This window comes from Harpia harpyja, chromosome 17, assembly GCF_026419915.1.
Source record: "Harpia harpyja isolate bHarHar1 chromosome 17, bHarHar1 primary haplotype, whole genome shotgun sequence".
In the NCBI taxonomy this organism is placed as follows: Eukaryota; Metazoa; Chordata; class Aves; order Accipitriformes; family Accipitridae; genus Harpia; species Harpia harpyja.
This window is the reverse complement of record NC_068956.1, coordinates 15,910,398-15,931,801: the sequence shown is the minus strand read 5'-3', so window position 1 is coordinate 15,931,801 and position 21,404 is coordinate 15,910,398. Positions and strand designations below refer to the sequence as shown.

Here is a 21,404-nt window from a genome sequence, read left to right as displayed (position 1 = left end):
TTACATTTTTTGATAGCTGTTGTTCTGGATATGATAAAATAGCATCTTACCCCTTCTTTTCGTTCATGTAGGTTTAAATATTTCAAATTGTCCTCTGCTACTTCCTCTACAGTCTGGGGCCTAATCACTAACGCGTCCATGGCATCAGTGAGAAATGAAGAAACATCACATAGGTGAGCTATATAAAGGTGGAAAACAAAGTTATCACAAAGCAAATATTTGTAGTAATAAATATCTAAGTCAGATAAATGTACTGTGATACAACATTGTCATAAGATACAATAATGCATGCAAAGTATTTGCTTAAAAAATTGCAGACCCCAACCTTACATGCTGCTTCAACAAAAATTGCAAATTTGTGTTTACACATAGCTTTTTAAATGTAATCCACTGCATTCAGTGTATGATTTAGACCGTAAGTATCAAAGTCCCTTCTGAGAATTAAACATAAATATGTAAGGCATTTTTTTTATACACTTTCAAAATCTCTATAGGTCTTTTTTGGGAAAATGGAGAAAAATAAATGTTAAAATTGCTTTTGGGGGTTGGGGGATTGTTTTGTTTTGTTTTGTTTTTTGAAGAAACTAACTGAAGCCACCCTGCTTTAAACATTGAAAAGATTCACAAACAAAAGCCTGATTAAGCTATAATGTTGTATTTTCCTACCAAGGTACATGGTTTTGGTACTGAGAAAGGAGCTGTACAATTCCAGGGAGTAACACATCTTCCAGGAAACAATTCATCTTTCAGGCTCTGGAGAAAATTCACTTTCTGCACAACCCCTGTTCTGTGTTTCCTGTGCTGATTGTTACATTTAAAGCACAAAGTACTGGTACTTCTCATCATATACACCTTATCCTATTTTGTCTAGCTGTTCCAGATATAGACAGACCACCCAAAACCAGGGAAATATTTTGCACTCTTTAACACTCTGCATTTTGACAATCTAAGTGACAAGTAACTCTAAGGAATAAGCCTAGATTATTTAAGACTCTTCATGAAGTACTTCAATTTGTGAAAGAAAAATCTAACAATATTTTTTAATTACAACGCTTCATGATGCCTCCTTCAATTACCCTCAAGCGCCTAAGAAATTTTTCTCCCTCAAACATCAAATAAATTTTCCTCCCTGAAACAACAAAGAAATTTTCCTTCAGAAAAAAGAAACAAGCAAAACAACATTCATATGCATTCTTTTACAACCGGAACAGATGTGGCCAAAACAAGTGAATGGGAAAGATGCACAGGGACATCAAGGAGTCTTAGGTTAGGCCTGTAGTGAAAAATTAGTGACATTACTTTCTCTGCACTGTGATTTCTGCAGTTCACTGTGCCCAACAGTAAAATATTTCTTAAAAAGTGTATTTACATTAACACAAACGTCCACAAGTACAACAGAAACAAAAAAGTACTATTCATTAAAGTTATTTACCTTGAATAGATTTTCTCAAAGAAATGACAAGAACATCATACAACTTCTGGATGAAATCATCAATTACAGTTTTCACAGGGTTGCAGTTAACAGTTAAACAATCTATTCTGATGGTGCTTCAAGACAAAAGATTAAAAAATAGCAAATATTCAGTAGTATACTTACATGTCAATATCCCTAACATCTATGCATGTCTATAGTTTACCATGATTTTGTAGCCTAATAAGAAAAATTTTCCCTCATAATTCTACAAATAAATGTCATAGCTTAATGGGAAAATCACTCATAGTATTGAAATATTTATAACCATTATGCATATATATGCAGTTTTATGGGGACTAACGTCTAATGCTCTGCTCCTCCAAATAGTTAGAAAATTGCTTGATTTTATGTAACCAATGTCACTAAATTCAAAAGGACTACTCCTATACTCAAAAAGAAAATTTTTTAAATTATTTGTACAGTCATGTCTTTAAATCTCTAATTTCCATGAGAACTTACTAACCAAGGCTTCAATAGTCCTAAGAACATAAGAACAGCCATAGTGAGTCTTTTCAAGGCCCCATATCTAATATCTCACAGTGACCATAAGTAGATGTCTAAAGAACACTAAGAAAAAGGGCTACCTTATTTGATACTTTCCTGAGTATCCTCCCTCAACACCAATTACTTTCAACTCATAGCATTTCATAGCCACATGTGGTTTCTGGCTATAAGACATGTCAGCCAATTTCTCTTCTATTCATTCCAGTCTGTCCTTGAACTCATGAAAATCTTTACTACTCACAGTATCACTTAGCCAACAAGTTCTACCAGTCCATTCTCCTGCATGAAACGTCATCTCTTCTTCCTTGTTCTGGACATGATTCCCACCAGTTTCATTTGAGAACTCTAACCATGCAATACACTGAATTCCATGTGAATATATGTGAGAATAAAACCCTACACTACCATATCTTAAAATGTAAGTTATAAGAGATAATCAAGTGTTTCAATACAGGAATTATTGCATGTATAAACATTTACGAAGTCTGTTCCTTACTGCCACATATACTCCACGTGCACAGGACTTAGCTAAAAGAATTGTTAAAACATCACCGTGTTTTGCAGTATTTCAGAATGAGCCCTGAATTTTGAGGGGGTTTCCCATCATATCAAAGGAAGACATTAGAAGTTTTCAGAGAAGGCTGCGCAGATAAAAGGGAATAAGTGTCTAAAAATAACTGAAAAACAAGAATCTAAACATTTTAAAAGTACATCAGTATTTTAAAAACACTTGAAATTCTATCCATACCTCCGTGTAAGAGAGTATTTGTATTTTACTATTACCTTTAAAGTATCTGATAGAATTCATTATTCAAACAAAAGAACAGTTACACCATACCTTGGAAGACGTTCTGCTTCTTTCCCTTTCACTTTTAATGCTTTGAAGTTTTTTTCCCAGTCTTGTTTGCTATAAAGATGTGTCTTCACCAGAGTTTCCATATCTACTTGGCCAATTATGATCCATTCCTTTTCAACATTATTTTTTATTTCATGGAAAAGAAATATTTTCCAGACTAAAAACTCTGTTTCTCAATAATATTGAAATATGTTAATACTGTTTTCAAGCTACATTCTCTTTAACCTTTGTGTTTCTTCAATTACTTACAGATTCTCTTAGTGCAAAAATCAGGAGGTACAAAATGTTTGACATATTCACACATTTAAGGATAATCAAAACAGATTTTGAACAAGAGTAAAAAGACAGCTATAATACTGAGGTTTCGATGGGAACTGTACATATGCTTCAAGTTAGCTATGCGCTTAAATGGTTGGCTTAACATGGATGGACTTACTAAGCTTTTTCTTAATATGCCTTGCAGAAAAGGACAATAATGCACAAATGTCATTGCTCAGTTACTTCTGGAATGTTCAAGGACGGTAATGCACAATGTCATTGCTCAGTTACTTCTAGAATGTCTGAAGCCTAAAATGATACAAATCTAAAAAAAAAAACATGAGTCAGTCAAATATTGAAAATACCTTGAATTGATTAGAAACATCTGTCAGCCTTCTGAACAAATCCTCTGCTTTACTGAAAGCAGTCAGAAACCCATCTGCATTTCTTTCGGTCATAACAGTGAATATAGAATCTTCTTCTGCTTCACTTACTCCCCTAAACTGATTTGGAATGGAGATGAATCTCTTCATTTCTCTATAATATCTAGCTCGTACTTCTTCAAAAGGAGGTCTGAATTGCAACCGGCCTTGCCTAAAAAGTGAAACAAATCATACAAAACCTAATATTTGAATGTAATCTGAGCTAGAATACTTTCTTAGTAGGAAAAAAATAATATATCTTACTTGAATGTTAGATCAATATTTATTTCTGGTAAATTCTCATTGAGTGCTTCCAAGCCCATTTGATACTGATGCTCCAGAGCTTTGTAAAGTTGATGATTCCAGTGCTGTCTCCAAGCTTTCATATCACATGATCTGAAACCCTAAAATTTAACAATGTTTATTTTTATTTTATTTCTCAAACCATAATGATAAGCTGAAACTGAGCACAGTACAATGCCTGAAGACCAGGATCTTAGTAAAATTCAAAGAAGTATCACACCACTGGAACAGGCTCCCCAGGGAAGTGGTCACGGCACTAAGCCTGTCAAGGGTTCAAGGAGCATCTGGACAATGCTCTTATGTCATCTTGTTTACTTTTAGGTAGCCCTGCGAGGAGCAGGGAGTTGGACTCAATAATCCTTGTGGGTCCCTTCCAACTTAAGATACTCTATGATTCTATGATTCTATGACCAGTTTGAATATTAAGAAGATCTAGAACTACTACATTTATTTCAAATGAATATAGGAATAAAAAAAAATCCAAATCAAATGAGTCTTTATGGCAGTTCAGCATAACAACTTCACTGAGGTTCATTACCTATTGGTTTAGTATGAGATTCTTCAAGGTTACTCTAAAATGCATGGGACTCTGCTAGAAATAAGATACAGAGCTAGCTGAATGAGACATCTAAACCTGTATCACACCTTTTATTTTCTTATGATATGTAAGCTATCTTTTAAACAGTATTTCAGAAAATTCTTGTGTGTTTCCACAGATCAATGTTAACTAATAAGTAGTTGTAAGGTTTTATCTTAAAGAATTCAGATTTTCATTGGAATCTGCTACACTGCACTGTAAGAATGTGTAAAGCCGTATCGTACACTCAAGTCTGTAAATGGTCACTTGTAAGCCATCCAGGGATTTTCAAAAGGGCAAGACAAATTAAAAAAGAAATTAGAAACTTCTTCCAGCTTAACAGGTTCTCTTCTTATTTAATTGGATAGAGATTTTCAGCCAGGGCTTTGGAGGCAGTCCAAGGCTGCTGCAGGAAGCTACGCAGTTAAGGTCTGCCCTACAATTCAAGGCTGCCCAGAGGAACTCTTCCAACAGAAAGATTCCAGAGATTAAGAAAACCTGAAATTGTCTCAATTAAGCCTTAAGACAATTACAAATAGGGTTTTTAAAGAAATATGTAAAATCTTGATGACAACAGCAGTAAGACTATACCATCTTGTAATTTTGGATGGTGAAAACAGGATACACTTGGTTAACTTTTATCACTTCTAGTCAAGGATAAAAAAAAAAAAAGTGACTGAATACAGTTTAGTTAATTTTTCATATAAAATAATCTGTAATATCAAAACAATTTTCCAACAGATCTTAAACCAAATATAGACTATTAATTTTCACACATATACTGACTTCAAGATAAAAATTTGCAAACTAAATTTCAAAAGAAATTACAAACCAAAAGCTGAATCAACATACTTATTTATTATTCATATTATCTTGAGAAGATGGAAAAAATTATATGAAAAATACAGTAAAAATACTGCATTTATTTGACTGGCAAATACCAACTAAAATAATCTGGTTTTGCATTAGAAAGGCTAAGAACACCACATCCATCTAAGAATACAGCCCTGTTATTGCTAAAAGCTATAGGAAAAATTAAGCTGACTTGAATGATACCTCAAAATAGCTTAGGTGATAGCAATATCATCTAGTTACTCTGATAAGATGATATTCTTAATCATCTTAACTCGATGATCTTAAGGGCCTTTTCCAACCTAAATGATTCTATTCTAAAAGTTGACAGTTGATAAGTGAACAAATACAAATTTGGCTTTTTCATTATTTCCGGCAGAAATGCATTTTAATTCTAAATTTTATACATTTGTTCTATTCTGCCTGGGGATTACTCACTTCTGTACCAATGTCTTTATTTTACCTTATGTTAATGGCTCAGACACAACTGATCTACATGACCTAAAGTTTTCCCGTTTCTTTATCTAACCCCTGTCATCTGACCAAGCGTTGTTGCTCTCCCATTACTAGCATGACATAAAAAGATTATCCTCATCCTCATTTTACCTCACATCTGGCATCAACTAGTACACAGTCATTTTTCCTGAGCTAGCTAGTAAATCCTTAATCAAAATTAATTCAATCATGCTATGTTTTGAGTCTTAAATCTTGATTACTGTTGGAAAGTCAAATGTTCATAGTTTGCAATATAATGAAACCCTGCCTGTGACTCAAGGCTGGCAAAACCAGTTCTGAGCTCCTGAAGTCCATCTTTCCAACGCTGCTGCTGACGAAGTAGATCAATATTCATGAGCGATATAACCTGTTAAAAGAATTTTAAAGGATAAAAAACATATTCATTACCACGTAAATGAAAGAAAGAGTGAAGTAAGCTGTAAGAGACATGATTTCAATTTCACCTGGAAAATATACCTTTTCAATGAATTTTGTGTGCCACTTTCTTAGTTTTCTGTTTTCAGTGGAAAGCCGTTCAGCAGCAGCTTGGAGTTTTTGGATATAAGCTTCCAATTCTCTAGGACTATCCCATGTTATTTGAGTTTTTCCTCCAGGACCAGATTTTGAATGCTTGAAAAATATACAAACTTTGTAAGATTTAATGACAACTATAGTCTACCAGCTAGCATACAGGAAGTGATAATATGAGAAAGATGGTTTTACTCCTAGTAAAAAATGGAGGACCCTCCTCTCACTACTGCACTAGAGACATAATAATCTAGCAAATCACAGACATGTGGGCATATCATTATACCTACACCAATGCACTGGGGAAGGATTAATGCCAGACTTTTACAGAGCTTGAAATAAATTCACTGATGTTGAGACTCCTGCCCCACACTCGTAAGCAGACATCTTAAGCTGAGAGGACACCTTGAACTCCTCCCTTCTTTGTTCTGAACAGACCAAAAACCAAAATGTGACACTAACAATTGCTATCCAATTTCATCTGTTTATAATGAAATAAATTTTTTAAATTACACTGTAAAATTCCACTGACTCATAAGCAGCTTTAGGGAGTTCCATTTCTCTGGGCTTTTTATCCAGATATTGGGGGATTTATGTTTTTTGCTAAGTTTACAGTAGAAAAATCAGAAGACAAAAGCATCTGAAGTTCCACAGCTGGACCTATTCCTAGAAGTAGGGCAGAAATCACATGAAATAGGAGAATATGTTGTGGCTTTGAACACCTCTGCACCATCACTGTCTTAGGGTCTGCACACTAACGGATTCTGTGGCATAATCTGCAGGCAGCCCAAGGAAAATTTAAGAGACAGTTTGGGAACTTTTTCCAGGACACATTTGAACCTACAGTTTGGTCCGGACTGTCCACCATTTTGCGTGAACTAATCCCAACCAAAACATCCCTTCTACTTTGAGTCCCACTCTTATACTCTGTCTTGCAAAATGGTTCTCAGGAGCAAGTTTCCAATCTTTTCTGTAATACTTGCTCTGGAAGCGTTATTCTCTCGCCCAATACAGAGATTATGGGCATGTTATAATTCTCCAGCCATTCTCACATTGTAAGAGTGTTGGAAGAGGGTGGAGTGTTTCAAACAGATCAAAACCAGTAAACTGAAATTCATGATATACATGTTTCTCCAGACATAAAATAGATATGGTGTTAAAAACATGTAGATTTTAGTGTAACTTTTAAGTTCATATTGTCCCTTCAAAGCAGAAAAATGAAAATAAATAAATAAATTCCTCCAAATTGCCCCAAATTCCTTAAAAGAATCTAAAACTTCTTTAAGTATAGTGAACTTCCTACCAATTACAAAAAAAAAAATCTCTTCTCAGAGCAACTATATTATGTCTGAACACCAACCCACTGTAACAAACTGCATACATAAGTCAATAATCAGGTAAATCCACAGATTCTTTGTTCTTAATCTAAAACAGAAACTATCCAATTTCAACCTGCCCAAAAACATTCAAGAGAATTACAAAATCCACAGAGATTTAATAAAAGTCAAAACAGTGAAACCATTCCTTAATACAAATTTAACTTCAGAATAAAGTATATGCCATTTTTACTAAAATAGACCAAAATAATATTATTTAGAACTGTTAAAACAGGAGTTGCACTACCAACTATTAAGGAATTGACCACATTGTGGTTCATGTGTAAATTCAAACACTAAAAATAATTCCTGAGAGAGCATGTTACACTAATATCCAAAGTAAAAAGGAGTAAGCAATTGTTTAAATGATAATATTAAAAAAACCAAAGGCCCACTGATTTAAAAAAATGCTAATTAAACAGATGGTGTTGCTTGTATGGGAAGGCTACAGTTAAAAAGTCCAGCAATAAACACAGAAAAAGCAGTACAGAATATGCACAGACACCACTGAAATTAAAAATGCAAAGAGAGGGGAATTCTTTCACCTTAATTATCTGTTCAAATGCTAGAGCAGATTGTAACATCATTGGCTTCTGACTTGCAATCATTTGTTGATCAATAGAATTATAAAAATGCGCCACCTGTAAAAATAGAGAGATTAAATTTACAAGAGCAGATTAAAATACTTATATGCCAATAAGTGTAATGCAGGATATTTCTGAAAGTATTGCCCAATCAATACCATCAAGATATGAGTATTAACTATACTAGGAAAATGTTTACAAAAATAAAACACATATGCAATGCTAATGTGATCCTATCTTCGTCTAGTGATGCATTCTACTAGCAAAAAAGACTGCTACTTACACGTCTGAGGCGATTATACTTCACCTGAAGTGAAATAAGTTCAGTCTCTGATTTATTATAAGTGGAACAGTTCTACTACTTCATGCAAATGTAGGCATCTAGTGCCGTTTCAGAGGCCTTCAAGTATCCATGACATCTGCCACGATATGACACAAGACCTAAAAAACATCTATTTACTTCCAGATTGGCAGCTGGAGTAAGAGGGATATCTTACAACTCGGTTTACCCTACAACTTGGCCACACATAGACATCTAGTGCCTTTTGAGATGACTAAGGTTTCCACTTGGGCACCTGTCAATGATCCAGATGCATGGGTCTCTTGTAGGTCTTGTGTCATCTCTGCCTTAGCTCTGCAGATATCTCAGATGCCAATGATACCTCATGTGAAACTGAATTGAGCCTGTGTATCTACATAAGAATTTTTACCAATATATACATATTTATTCTTGCATCTTACAGTAACAGAAGAAAATCTGACATGGTCTTTCAACTGAAATATAAGCCCAATAAAAACTTATGTAGCATTGAGTCCAATCAAAAAATAACCCCCCCCCAAAAACAAGCACACATTCCATTAAAATACTTCTTAATATCTTTTCAGTGGAAAACTAGCAATAGTGAGGACAAGCTGGTCCATTTTATGACATTTTCCTTCAGTTATAATAATCAGAAACCAAGACTAAAACCAGGAGATCAATGAATTACTTGTCTTATTTTTGTATATACATACAGTAAATTCACATGGCTTTAATACTATAATTCATTTGGTTCCAAAAGAAGACACATTCCGAAATTCTAAAGCAGTTCTTTATTTTTGTTTTCTTTTAAGGACTTAGCTAATTTGTTCAAGAAACAAGTCACTTTCACACAGACAAACACAGCAAAAAGCTTAACCACACAGTCAGAAAAGATAATAGTCTAGAAAAGTTCTACTACTAAAGCTGGGAAGTCAGAACAGGAAGTTATTATGGCATTTAATCTTATACCTGTTTAAGGATGACCGCCTGCTTACAGAACTTTTGTGCAGTGTTTGCAGCATTCTGTATTTTAGCTGGTATAGCAAAACCAAGTGCTGACAGCTGACGTACTTCTCTTAGGAGGGTCACCAAACGATCTGAATAAAGTATGTTTAATGTTCCAAAAACGTGATCCAACTCCATTACTGGACTATTAGCTTGGATGCTAAACCAAAATCAAATTAAACATATTATTGAATATAATTTGATATTGATCCTTTCTTAGGTGCATTTTATAATAATATAATAAACAATTCTAAAAAGCTTGATGTCATTCTATTACGTTTTTCTATGTTTATTAACATTTTAATTTACTCAGAAATTATTCCAGTAACCTTTCTCTTAATTCAAAGCCACTGAAGCCAAGAAGAAATGAACAATGCCTATTGGTTTTGCTCGCAAAGTTTTTCTGGCTTGTTACAATAGTTAACATGTAACTCACAGCCAGACAGTATTTCTCAAATACACTGGATTCATCATACTCTCTCAAGCAGGCACTTTACAGGCCCCAGCCTTCAGCACTGCAAAGGGGAAGAAATTCTCAGTGGGAATCAATCCAAGAACCAGGACTTGGATCAGTGGAACTTTTTGGTATACACAATCAAATGCTAATAAGAACATCAGCCTATCTTTAGATTTTACTCCAATTTTTTTTTTCTACTGTAGTAATGCTTCTACCACCATCCTTCTAGGCTTCTTTCATAAAAACTTCAGCTTTACTCATTTTTTCACTTTTTTTCTCATCTTCTTCTAGTTCCCATATCCATTGTATTCCTCTTTGCAGTGAGCTACCCCTTTTCTTTTCCTTTTAATTAATCTCTTCACATATTTTAAAATCTCACAATAACAAAATCTTATGGTACTAATAAATTAGATGGCTATTATATATTGGAGTGCTGAATCTGCTTATTTGTTATATTTGAGTGTTCTTCATAAAATAAAAGTTTACACGTAAGTATCGAGTCCTGTATCCTCTGAAACTGTAGAAAAACTTTTTCAAAGAAAGTTTGCAACACTCAGACATGCAGACAGAAGCCATCTGGCCAATCAATTAAAAAAACAATGTTAAAATATATTTTAGTATCCCATAAAGTAATTTCATTATTTTCAGGAACACAATTCATGAGGTTTAAATTTATTTTCTTACCCTTCTTTCAACTGCTCTGTTTAGACTGCAGAATTTCTTGTTAACAGCCATACTCTAATCTCATCTGGTTTCTAGATATTATCACTATATGGATTACAATGGATAACAAGTAGTAACAATAAGCAAAACAAACATGTCTTTCATTCCAAGTGTTAATAGAAACTGCAAGATTAATTATTAACACTATCCTGTATACTTCACCTTACCAACCAAGCCTGGCAGGATGATGAAATGATAATAAACTCTTCCATTTTGTTTCTCCATTCATTCTCAATTCTGTAAAAATTTTTATTTCCTTCATCAAGTTCTATTGAATTACACCACACTACAGATTTCAACATAAACATTAGTTAAACAAGAATGTACTTACCAAAGTCCTAACTTAGGATTTGATAATTCTGACTGGATATTCCTAGACCAATCATCAAATTGTTCTTGTTCATATACTTTTAACTGTTCCAGAAAAGAATCTGCACTTCGATGAAAAGTTTGAAATCCAGGTAAGTCAGACAGAAGAGCTTCTGCCAGCTTGGTAGCATCATCCACCTTAAACACAACCACAAAGAAAAGCAGCTTAACCTCCCAGTATTCAATCAGAAAAATCACCACAATAAAAAACAGTATTACAAAACATCCAAGTGGGATTCAAAAACAGATTAGAAAAAAAAATGTGAATCCTGAATTGTGTCCCAGGTGTTCAAATTCCCATTACAGTAAATTGGTTCTGAATAAGTTGTCCACCACAGGTGTCTACCACTATTAAGACACCCCAGAGTATCCCACCTGGTCTTTAGTTAATTCTCCATAAAGGTACAGATTTCCCATGCATCCTTTGGTCTATCTATAAGGTCCATGCCAATACTCAAAAGGTATTTCAAATGAGATTATACATCTACATGTCAACAAATTAATCAAAACCCTAGTCAATACAATCAGTGAAGATTTGAGAGCAATTAAAAAATTTAGCACAGCCTAAAGTAGACACACAACTGACATCAGCTGAACTGCTCTCTAGGTCTTTAGCAGACCAAGCAGAAGAAACAACTGTGAAACTTGAGCTGCTGCTGTTCTCCCTGTAAGACACAGAACAAAGTAACACCTTTAAGACCTCTACCCTTTGTCACATTCAGATGAAATGGGCCCTTGAAATTTCTGCAAATCACAGGTGAATGCCAAAATAATGGGCTAAAAGTTATTCTGGGATAAGTAATTTCTATTCTCATTCAAATCTATAGTTATTGTAAATGGCACTTTTGTTTACAGAGAAAACATTTTGCTTTCAACTAGTCAATACTTTCCAAAAAAAGTTCCAGAGTTTCCAACTAAAGTGTAAATACAAACTAACAGAAATAACGTAAGTTAAAATAGAGTCAAATATGTTTTAAACTCATTCTGTTGTAAGAGAACACTGAATCGTTTGACATTCACTTTTACTACAGTCTCTGCAGTAAATTCCCTGGCAAGCATTGACTCAAAAAAGTACTACCAAGAAATCCCTTTGATTTCAAGGTTAGTAATAACAAGTGATAATCAGGATGTCAGAATCTGGCTATCTGTAAATCTTAAATACAATTTTAAAATGCAAACTGGAGGATAAAATTTAACAAAAACGCTTCCTCTCAGAATTTTGGTCTTTTTTTTTGTCAAACAGTTAAGTTATAAAAGCAGGCAGTTCAGCGTATTATGAAGACTGTCTTCTGGGTCAGTTAATAAAATTCAACTTAGCAAGCAGCACCACTGATAAGGAATCTTGATTATGTAACTCTTGGGAAGTCCACAATTTTTCTGTGGGGAATTCCCCACAGAAATCTCAAACACCGTGTTTTATGTTCTATGATAATATTGTGCCTAAACAGTAATGAAATCTGTTACCTTCAGCTCTAGCTGCCGTACCCATACAATATTATTCACAACTTCAGAAAGGTTTTTGCCAGACAGTGGTCCAGAAACATCACCAGGAACACCATGGCATCGAGTTTCAAAGTCTGTCTGATACTCTAACCCAAGCAAAAGATTCATGTTAGACCAGAAACCTAACAAGAACAAGCTTAAAATTATTATTGTAGTTATACTAGGGATACTGACATAATTCTAAAAGTAAATAAAGAATTCTAGTATTTGCAAAAGAACTAATGCAATTAAATACTTTTAAATACATTTTTACCTTTGACATAATCTTGAAGTCTTGCTAGCAATGTTTCCCTTTCAAAAAGCAAGTCTTTGCTTATATTCGGATGCTTTATCAGTTCCTTATATTTCTGGAAGGTTTGAAGAAGCTGGAATATGAAGTTTAAAAAAATTATCTCTTTCTCCTGAAAAAAAATTAAACATATTCTGACAGTAGTCATTAGTGCTGTTCATAAGCACTGCCTTTGGCTCTAAGTACTTATTCCTGTGCTCTAAACTGACTACTTAAGAATTCAGTAACTTTATCTTTAGTAAAATTTTCAGACTACAAAAATACCCATACCTGCTGAGGACTGTCCCGAATTTCTGAAATAAATTTCTTCAATTTGCTTGCTATTTTTTGCTCCGCTGGTGCAATAATTCTTTCATACTGAGAGACTGCTGCTTTCCATAATGGCTAGAAATAATGAGTTCATATGTTAGTTTAGGACTATCCATATACACCATAAAAAGTCACAGAAAGAATGTGAAGAAATTAAAAATAAGCATTATACCTCTGTGTAAGGATTATAGTGTATAGGATTTAGGCCAGCAAAGGGTTCAAACACTTGGGTAAGATATAAAGCATTTTGTTCTCCAGCTGGCAAAAAGAATGTAAGTTTTTCATGCAGTGTTCTAACAGTTAGCACCTATAAGGGAAAAAAAAATATTTAACATATCCAACATATTTTTAGATAAAACTTAGATTTAGAAGCAAAAAGCACAAGCAGCACATTCCATCCCTCTCCTTTTTACAAGAAACTTTTGAAAGGCTCAGGCAAACATGGATTATGAAATGCTGTCTGACTCTGAAAAGGCTATAGAAGTGTTTAATTCCCTTTTTTAACTTAAAACAATGTTGTTTAATTCCGTGTCAAATAAAATAAATGTGTATAATTCAAATCTCTACCTCATCAAGACGTTTGCCAAGTTTGGCTAATGATTCAGGGAAATATTTCTCATTTTTCCATGGATGTAGAGTATAACGTTGCCACAGTTGTCCAGTTAGGTACTCACAAGCTGACACCCACTGCTCGCAAATCAAGATACCAGCCTTTAGATTTTCTTTAACATTGTGAAAAGCATCCTCCCACAAATTCAAAGCTGCCAATTTTCTCTGAACATATCTACCTAGTGAGCCACCTAGAACACAAAAAAAGTATACAAAAGCAATGTTATGTTTGTTTAAAATAATTCCTTTAAATGCTACACCACGTTCCAATTGTTCCAATTACATTTTTTAAAAAACTATTGCAATGTCTTGATTTCAAACCACACAAACTTATCAATAACTGATTATTTTCTTTCAGATTCAATAAATCTCTTAAATGTCTCCAAGTTAAACAGATGTTGGTCCAACATCAGAAGCTGATGGATTTGGATTCTGGAACCCACACACAAGCATGTGTCTTTATCAGCAGTAATGGCAGCAGCTGGCTACCCCCAGCAATCCTTCCCCTCATGCACACACACATCTGGCAGCAGCAGACAAACTCCCTGTCTTACGCCTGTCCCAGAATGTGGGACTGCTGTCGAGAGAATGAGAGAAGCAACCTCTCTGCACATCTTGCTCTCACCTCCACCCAGGCTGAATCAAGCCTCAAATGGGGGTTTCTGTAAACAAACTTACTCCTCTGAGAGAAAGACAAGGAGTCGAACAGAAGCAAGACATATCCAGTCCACAGGCTGAAAGGTATCCAACTCCATCTTGTTATTACCTATTATCTTCCCAAACGTGTGAAGGCATCTACCAGAACTGGCTGAATTATTGGATACTATAAGGCAAATAATATTCATGGATCATAATTACAAGAAAGCACCTTAATGCTGTAGGCTATCACTGGTGCCTTTAGGAGGAAGAAGGTCTCTGCTCAAAGAGTAAAATGAATCCTTCTCAACTGTTCATTTAATAAAGACTGCATAAAGGTTTACCTATTACATCCAGGAGATTATGCATGCGTGGCTGTGGATAAGGATCATGTTCTGTTTGTCTCCACACACCATCCACAGTATCCTTGGTAGTCTCCACCAAATCCACAACTTCAAATAGTGAGAGACTATCCAAGTTGTAATAATCCTAGAAAAAAATATCCTCGATACAATTACCTTGCAACTAGTATTGTAGCAACATTATACTTTCTGAAGCTGGCAATTGCTATAGTTTCCTGGGGTTTACTGCTTAACAAAATATGGCATAATCCTCTCAAAAAAACAAGCATTTGTGTAAGTTTATTCATGTGATGAATGCATTGATATCTGAAGCGCTATACAAGCAAGCACTTTACAGGTGCCTAAAGTTTTGCACGATAGCATTCATTATTATCATCTGCATTTTCAGTTTTCCTTTTTTATAATTTCATGAATCAATTTCTAGTTCACAAACTGCAGTGTACTGTTATATTTCTACAGCAGCTTCTAGTATTCAATGGTCAAATCTGCTCCCAATCAAATGCTGGCATTCCCATTGTCACTAGAAACTACACCAATGGCAGTCATTTAAAGTAAAATTTTGCCTAAGAAAAAAATAACTAAATAGTTACATATTCATATACTTGAAAACATTGTACATATACTGACATATTTCATAAGAGCATTTTTTACTAAGCCTACAAATATATCACTGATCATACAAAAGAAAACATACTTTTGCAATGTCCTCAAACAGGTCTTTAAAATGAGAAGCTCTCTCTTTACTACACCATTTACTTCCATGATGAGCACATTCTATCCAGAACTGAAATTCATCTGTTGGTGTAAGTATAGCTGCAAATAATAATGGAAAATGTTTAAATATGAAGAACATGAATGGTCACAAAATATTTTCAGTCAGAGCATACTTTCTAAAGCAAATTTTTACTGTATGGTTTTGTAATTATCCTTCAACTTCAGACTCTGACTAGATGTAGTACCAAGTTCATACCAAGAGACCAGAGCTGATCATCACTAATTCCAATCTACTCACCACAACCTGTTATATTTCACACTCTGCAGTCACTGGGATAAAGGAAGACTGAAAACTCAACCGGTAAATAAACTATTTACTCCTAATTTAAAATTAACTATAAAAGACATAACTGCAAAACAAACCTTGCACATCATCTTCACTGAATTTTGTTCCTGTGTAATTAGGATCTGATCTTCTGAGAACAGTACTCAAGCCAGCTTCAAGCTCACTTAAAAGTTTCTGGAGTTTGGGTTCAAATGTTTTACTCCATCTCTCATCCTGCAATGAAAATTTCAAAAATTGTGACTCACGTGATAGAACAATTACTATTTTCCTCCCATTAATCTTAAAAAAATAATAATTATTCAGATTAATAGCAGTAACCAACCACATGGTGGGACAATGTAATAATTTCTTTTTCTTAAAGTCAAGGAAAAGCACCTCATTCTTTTCACTTAACAATTCAGAATAATACTGTAAAAAAAATTTTTATCACAAAATCAAAAGTCAGTTGTTGGATTTATAAAGGCACTCTGAAAATGTGTTCAAAATTCTTTGTTAATGAATTCTCTTAAGTTAAATAAGTTTGGAAACTACTTCTATAGTAGAATCTGGAAATTGCTAGAATCAAATATTAAAAGTTATTGTGTTTTTCTAACATTATTTTATTAATATTATGACATACAAGAAATTAAAAATATTTAAATGCTGAAACTCTGCTTGTTCAGCTTATGAAGTACAGCCATGGTCATCGTTTTTGACAAAAAAAACCACAAAGTAAATATAATCTTTAATGTAACAGAAGGAAAAGCCTCAGAACATTTTAAAAAAAGCAAAACTATGAAAAATGCAGCTGTACAAATTAATCTAGAGTCTAGCACACCTCTCTGCCACATATTAAAGAATCATAGTTTGCATGATACAGACCTATGCATTTCATATAAAATACAAGAATATCTAAAACCAGAAAAGGACACAAGACTCGAATTACTTGTGGAAAGGAGGTAAGGAGCTGTTGTCTCCATTAACCACCACTGCTTAGTGTATTCCATATTTCTATAGAGTCAGGCATATGCATGACCAGAATCCTCCTCTCATCCTTACCAATAGGAAGTACTTTCTGTAACTTAGAAATTAGAACTATCATCCATTATTTAAGCTCTTAAAATATTTTATTTTTAAAACACAAAGTATTTATCTCAGAATAATTAACAACCTATGAAATTTCAATGTTTCAGTATAAATCTACAGAACATTTAAATTGGTATATTGCTCACCTTTAGTAATACTGGTGCAAAAACTTGCCGTACAGCTTGATAAAGGGTGTTAATTGGTGAATCTAGCATAGATGACACAAGAATATTACTATGAAGATTATCTTCAGTAATTACATCAGGTCGCAGCTTAAAGAACACCAACACATTATTCTTTGAATCAGTATCTTCAATCTGTAATAATCAAGAAGACAGGATTTGTTTAGCAAACTGTCATTGACTACATATTATAATAAATTACGTACACCATTACACAAATTACTTACATCAAGAAAAAATTGTAAAATACCATGTTACTCCCTATGGGCTCTGATAACATTCTGGTAGTATCCAATTTGCACAGAAAATGAAAACTTTTATTATACTCATTCCTGAGTTCGTGGGAACCTGAATACCAATATCAAATATGTAATGCCTTTTTCTTTATAAAATATCTGTAAATACCATAATTACTTACGCTATTTTGATTTTGAAAACTCAACTTACACTTTCTGGGGACAAACCAGAACCTCTATGTTGTGCCTAGAGAAAACTAAGCATCAAGTCTGTATTTTTTATTGCATTTTTACGCTACATACCTTCAGGAATATTTTTCTAAATATTCAGTATTGTTCTCCTGAGTCTGTAAATACATAACTCTATTGCAATTCATAGATTTCTCAAGGACAGAGAAAGGCATGCTCCTTCATCTGTAAAATCATAAGTTGTAACATGACTCTTGTTCCCTTCACAGTCCAACTTATGGGTAAACTTCCAAAAACTGCCATAAAATCAATTATTGAAGCTATCTGTGGCTGACGAGAATTCATAAAACAGGAGAACATTATTAAACATTTAATAACACAATAGCAAAATATACGCTAGCTGAAATCCCAAATTCTTTGCAATTGTAAACATCTGTGAACTTTTTTTCTGTTAAAAGAAACAGAGGGCTAGTAAGAACAGCTTTCAATTTTACTGGACAGTATCAGTTTTACTTTTTTACCAAGTCTTTAGCCCAACACCTAAAGACATTGTTTCACTGAGGCAACAGGTATATATTATAGTCCCGATATGCATCTGATTTTCCACAGCTGTTGAGAGTGGCTTTGTATATTAGACAGTGGCTCAGCAGCACAATCCAAGAAACGGTCACTGGTGTAACAGACACCACATCCCTGGTCTCACAGCAGAATGATGGGACACACATCAAGACCCACACTTTGCCTGTACACTCTGTGTGGCAGGCACCACACCATGTCCTGATTACATGGTAACATTCACTGCATATCACACCCAACGGTATCATTCAGATGAGTCACTCGCTGACACAAACACTCAAAGCAGGACATTTCACACAATGAACCTCAGATTTGCTCACAGCTGGACACATCAATCTGCAAAATGCATGATTTGGACAAACACCCACCTTGGGACTTGTCAAATACCATCAAACGTGCCACATATTGGGCCACATTTTCTGCATAGACATTGGCAACGCAAGCCTTCCAGTCACCTGCGTGCACCCTTGCCCAGGAACAACCCATACATCAGACTCCACCTGGCATTTGCAGCAAGGGAACATGCCATTCTCCAGGCTGCATTACGTTCAGGCAGCAACAATATACATACAGCACACTGAAACTACATATCAGCATGGGCACAATCCACTAAAAAATATATGACTGTCGTGGTTTAACCCCAGCCAGCAACTAAGCACCACGCAGCCGCTCACTCCCCCCCACCCAGTGGGATGGGGGAGAAAATCGGGAAAAGAAGTAAAACTCGTGGGTTGAGATAAGAAGGGTTTAATAGAACAGAAAAGAAAAAACTAATAATGATAACGATAACACTAATAAAATGACAACAGTAATAATAAAAGGATTGGAATGTACAAATGATGCGCAGTGCAATTGCTCACCACCTGCCGATCGACACCCAGCTAATCCCCGAGCGGCCATCCTCCGCCCCCACTCCCCCCAGTTTATACACATGATAAACGTGTATGATAGATGTGGCGTCACATGGTATGGAATACCCCATTGGCCAGTTTGGGTCAGGTGCCCTGGCTGTGTCCTGTGCCAACTTCTTGTGCCCCTCCAGCTTTCTCGCTGGCTGGGCTTGAAAAGCTGAAAAATCCTTGACTTTAGACTAAACATTACTTAGCAACAACTGAAAACATCAGTGTTATCAACGTTCTTCTCATACTGAACTCAAAACATAGCACTGCACCAGCTACTAGGAAGACAATCAATCAACTCTATCCCAGCTGAAACCAGGACAATGGCACAGCTGGCCATGTGGTCTTCACAGACTCCTGGGCCAGTAATTCATGCGGCAGACACTGAGACCCCCATAGATATTTGCAGTAGGAAGATGTCTCCCAAATCAGATACCAGCCTTTTACGACCACTAGACCTGGGCTGGACCCCAGGCTCTGCATCCCCACTCGCACACTGGGATGGGGTGGACACGCTGGATCCATAGGTGCGTGCACATGCTCGGCCTGACGCTGCCGTACCTTGTTGGATGCGGTGAGCTGGGTGCCCGAGCGCTGCACCACGAGGAGGAACTCATTGCCGTCGTCGAGGAAGTTGGTCAGCTCCGGGCGGGAATGGAGCCCCGCGGCCAGGGCAGCGGGACCCACAGCTGGATCCAGTCCGAAGTAGTTAGCAGCCGTGGCTGAAATAAACCGCTTCCTCTTGTCTCCCTCGCCGGCCATGCTGGCAGGACGCACCCCCGCCAGGCAGGATCAAGGCGGGGCTGGGTCCAGAACCTCGCGGGAGTACGTGGAGGGCTGACGGGAGAAGACCCAAAGGGCGGGCGGCGGGAAGGCCGGCGGCTCACGCCGGGGTACAGGGCGAGGCCCGAGGCCTACCGGCGTCCCCGCGTTGCCAAGCCCCGTCACTATGGTGACTGAAAATGGCGGCCCCGGCGCGCTCGCGAGCTTGGTCCGGGTGGCGACGGGCAAGCGCCGTGCCGCGCTGCTGCCGCCGGCGGGGAGAAAGGCAGCGGTCGACGCGCTCGGTAATCGCCAGGCACGCCAGCCTGCGGGAGGCGGGCGGGGCGATGCGACGCTCCGCCCCGCGGGGCGGTGCCGGGCGGTGCGCGCTCCCCGCAGGCCGCTGCGGAGCCGCTTGTGGTGAGGAGGGGGGCAGCCCCCGGCCGTCCCGACCTGCTGCACGGCTTTCCTCTGGGAGTCTTCGAGGCGTCTCTCCTGCCATCAGCCGCATGACGGTGTCACGGGCACCGGCGGTAGTGGCGGTGCGTCCCTCCCCGCCCCCCCCGCCCCGTTACCGCTAACGAACCCGCGGTCCCCGGGCTTGCGCTGCTTCGATACCACCACGCGGAGCCCGGTGCGGGCCCGGCCCCGGGAGGCGGTGGGCGAGCGCTCAGGGCTTCCGGACGCCGGCCAGCAGCAGCAGGCAGCCGCGGAGGAACGCCGTCCCGCCTCGGGGACACCCTCCCCGCAGCCCCCGGCCTCTGGAGCTGGACGGGGCTTCGGGGTCAGAGGCCGGCGGCGCGGGACAGCTGGCGGACGAGCCGCCGGCGTGCGGTAGCGGTACCGACAACGGACACCGCAGAATAAACGTGAATGGCGAGAAACCGCCACCCCGTTCGTGCTCGGCGCCGGGAGCCGGGCCGGCGGGTGCTGCTGCCTGCGGCAGGTCCGCCACCGGCAGCGCCTGCTTGTGGTTTCCAGCGGCTTCGCTAGTCAGCGCGGGTTTTGGTTATCCGCTCTTCCTTCGGTGCTTGCCAACGCTTCCAGCCGCTTCCTCAAGCCAAGAGGGTCTTCACGCCGAAAGCCCCCATCTCTTCTGCCCCCAGCAGCTGCTCCTCCACTCGGCTACCGACCCCTACCCGCGGCCGCTGGCCCAGCCTCACGGCAGCCTCCAGCGCTCCCGCCCGAGGGCCTGCCGGGCGGGCTGGCCTGCCGGCGTTCCGCGGGCTCCGGGAACGAAAGGTTCACGCCTCCCCGCTTTATTTTACGGTGAACGCGCGCTGTAACGGCCACACATCCCCTATTCTTCGTGCTCGCGTTGCCCCCACCACCGTTAGCCGCCCTTAGAGCCACCCCCCCGGCGGCGAGCTGTCCCGGCCCGGTGCAGCCGTGCCCGGCAACGCTGAGGGCGGCCGAGGGCGGGGCGGAGACTCACGGCGGGAAGGGCGCGCGCCTAGCTCCGCCCACTCGGAGGCGGGCCCCCGGCGGCGTACCCGCCCCGGCGGCGCTGTCACTTCCTGCTCAGCGGTGTCTGTGTCCGGGTCGCTCGCCGTTCCCTGAGCAGCCGCTACCCCCCGGTTCCCCGCTCCCGCCCCGGGTGCGATACCCGCTTCTGGGACCGGGGCGGCGGCGGGGCCTGCCTG

General features: G+C 38.3%; 1 protein-coding gene across 1 annotated transcript in view; it reads right to left on the bottom strand.

Annotated features, from left to right (window-relative positions):
- DYNC2H1 (dynein cytoplasmic 2 heavy chain 1) overlaps positions 1-20,108 on the bottom strand; it is a 187,380-nt gene extending 167,272 nt beyond the window's left edge. The window contains exons 1-20 of the mRNA XM_052812508.1: positions 19,561-20,108; positions 17,064-17,234; positions 15,930-16,065; positions 15,487-15,605; positions 14,775-14,919; positions 13,753-13,985; positions 13,358-13,492; positions 13,147-13,260; positions 12,841-12,952; positions 12,549-12,673; positions 11,047-11,222; positions 9,500-9,695; positions 8,191-8,286; positions 6,219-6,371; positions 6,010-6,108; positions 3,779-3,918; positions 3,458-3,686; positions 2,817-2,944; positions 1,433-1,548; positions 51-178 (exon numbers count right to left, since the gene is read on the bottom strand). Of these exons, the coding sequence (XP_052668468.1) occupies positions 51-178; positions 1,433-1,548; positions 2,817-2,944; positions 3,458-3,686; positions 3,779-3,918; positions 6,010-6,108; positions 6,219-6,371; positions 8,191-8,286; positions 9,500-9,695; positions 11,047-11,222; positions 12,549-12,673; positions 12,841-12,952; positions 13,147-13,260; positions 13,358-13,492; positions 13,753-13,985; positions 14,775-14,919; positions 15,487-15,605; positions 15,930-16,065; positions 17,064-17,234; positions 19,561-19,761 (2,952 nt within the window). The 5' untranslated portion in view covers positions 19,762-20,108. The remainder of the gene's footprint in view (positions 1-50; positions 179-1,432; positions 1,549-2,816; positions 2,945-3,457; positions 3,687-3,778; positions 3,919-6,009; positions 6,109-6,218; positions 6,372-8,190; positions 8,287-9,499; positions 9,696-11,046; positions 11,223-12,548; positions 12,674-12,840; positions 12,953-13,146; positions 13,261-13,357; positions 13,493-13,752; positions 13,986-14,774; positions 14,920-15,486; positions 15,606-15,929; positions 16,066-17,063; positions 17,235-19,560) is intronic.
- Positions 20,109-21,404: the final 1,296 nt, after the last annotated feature.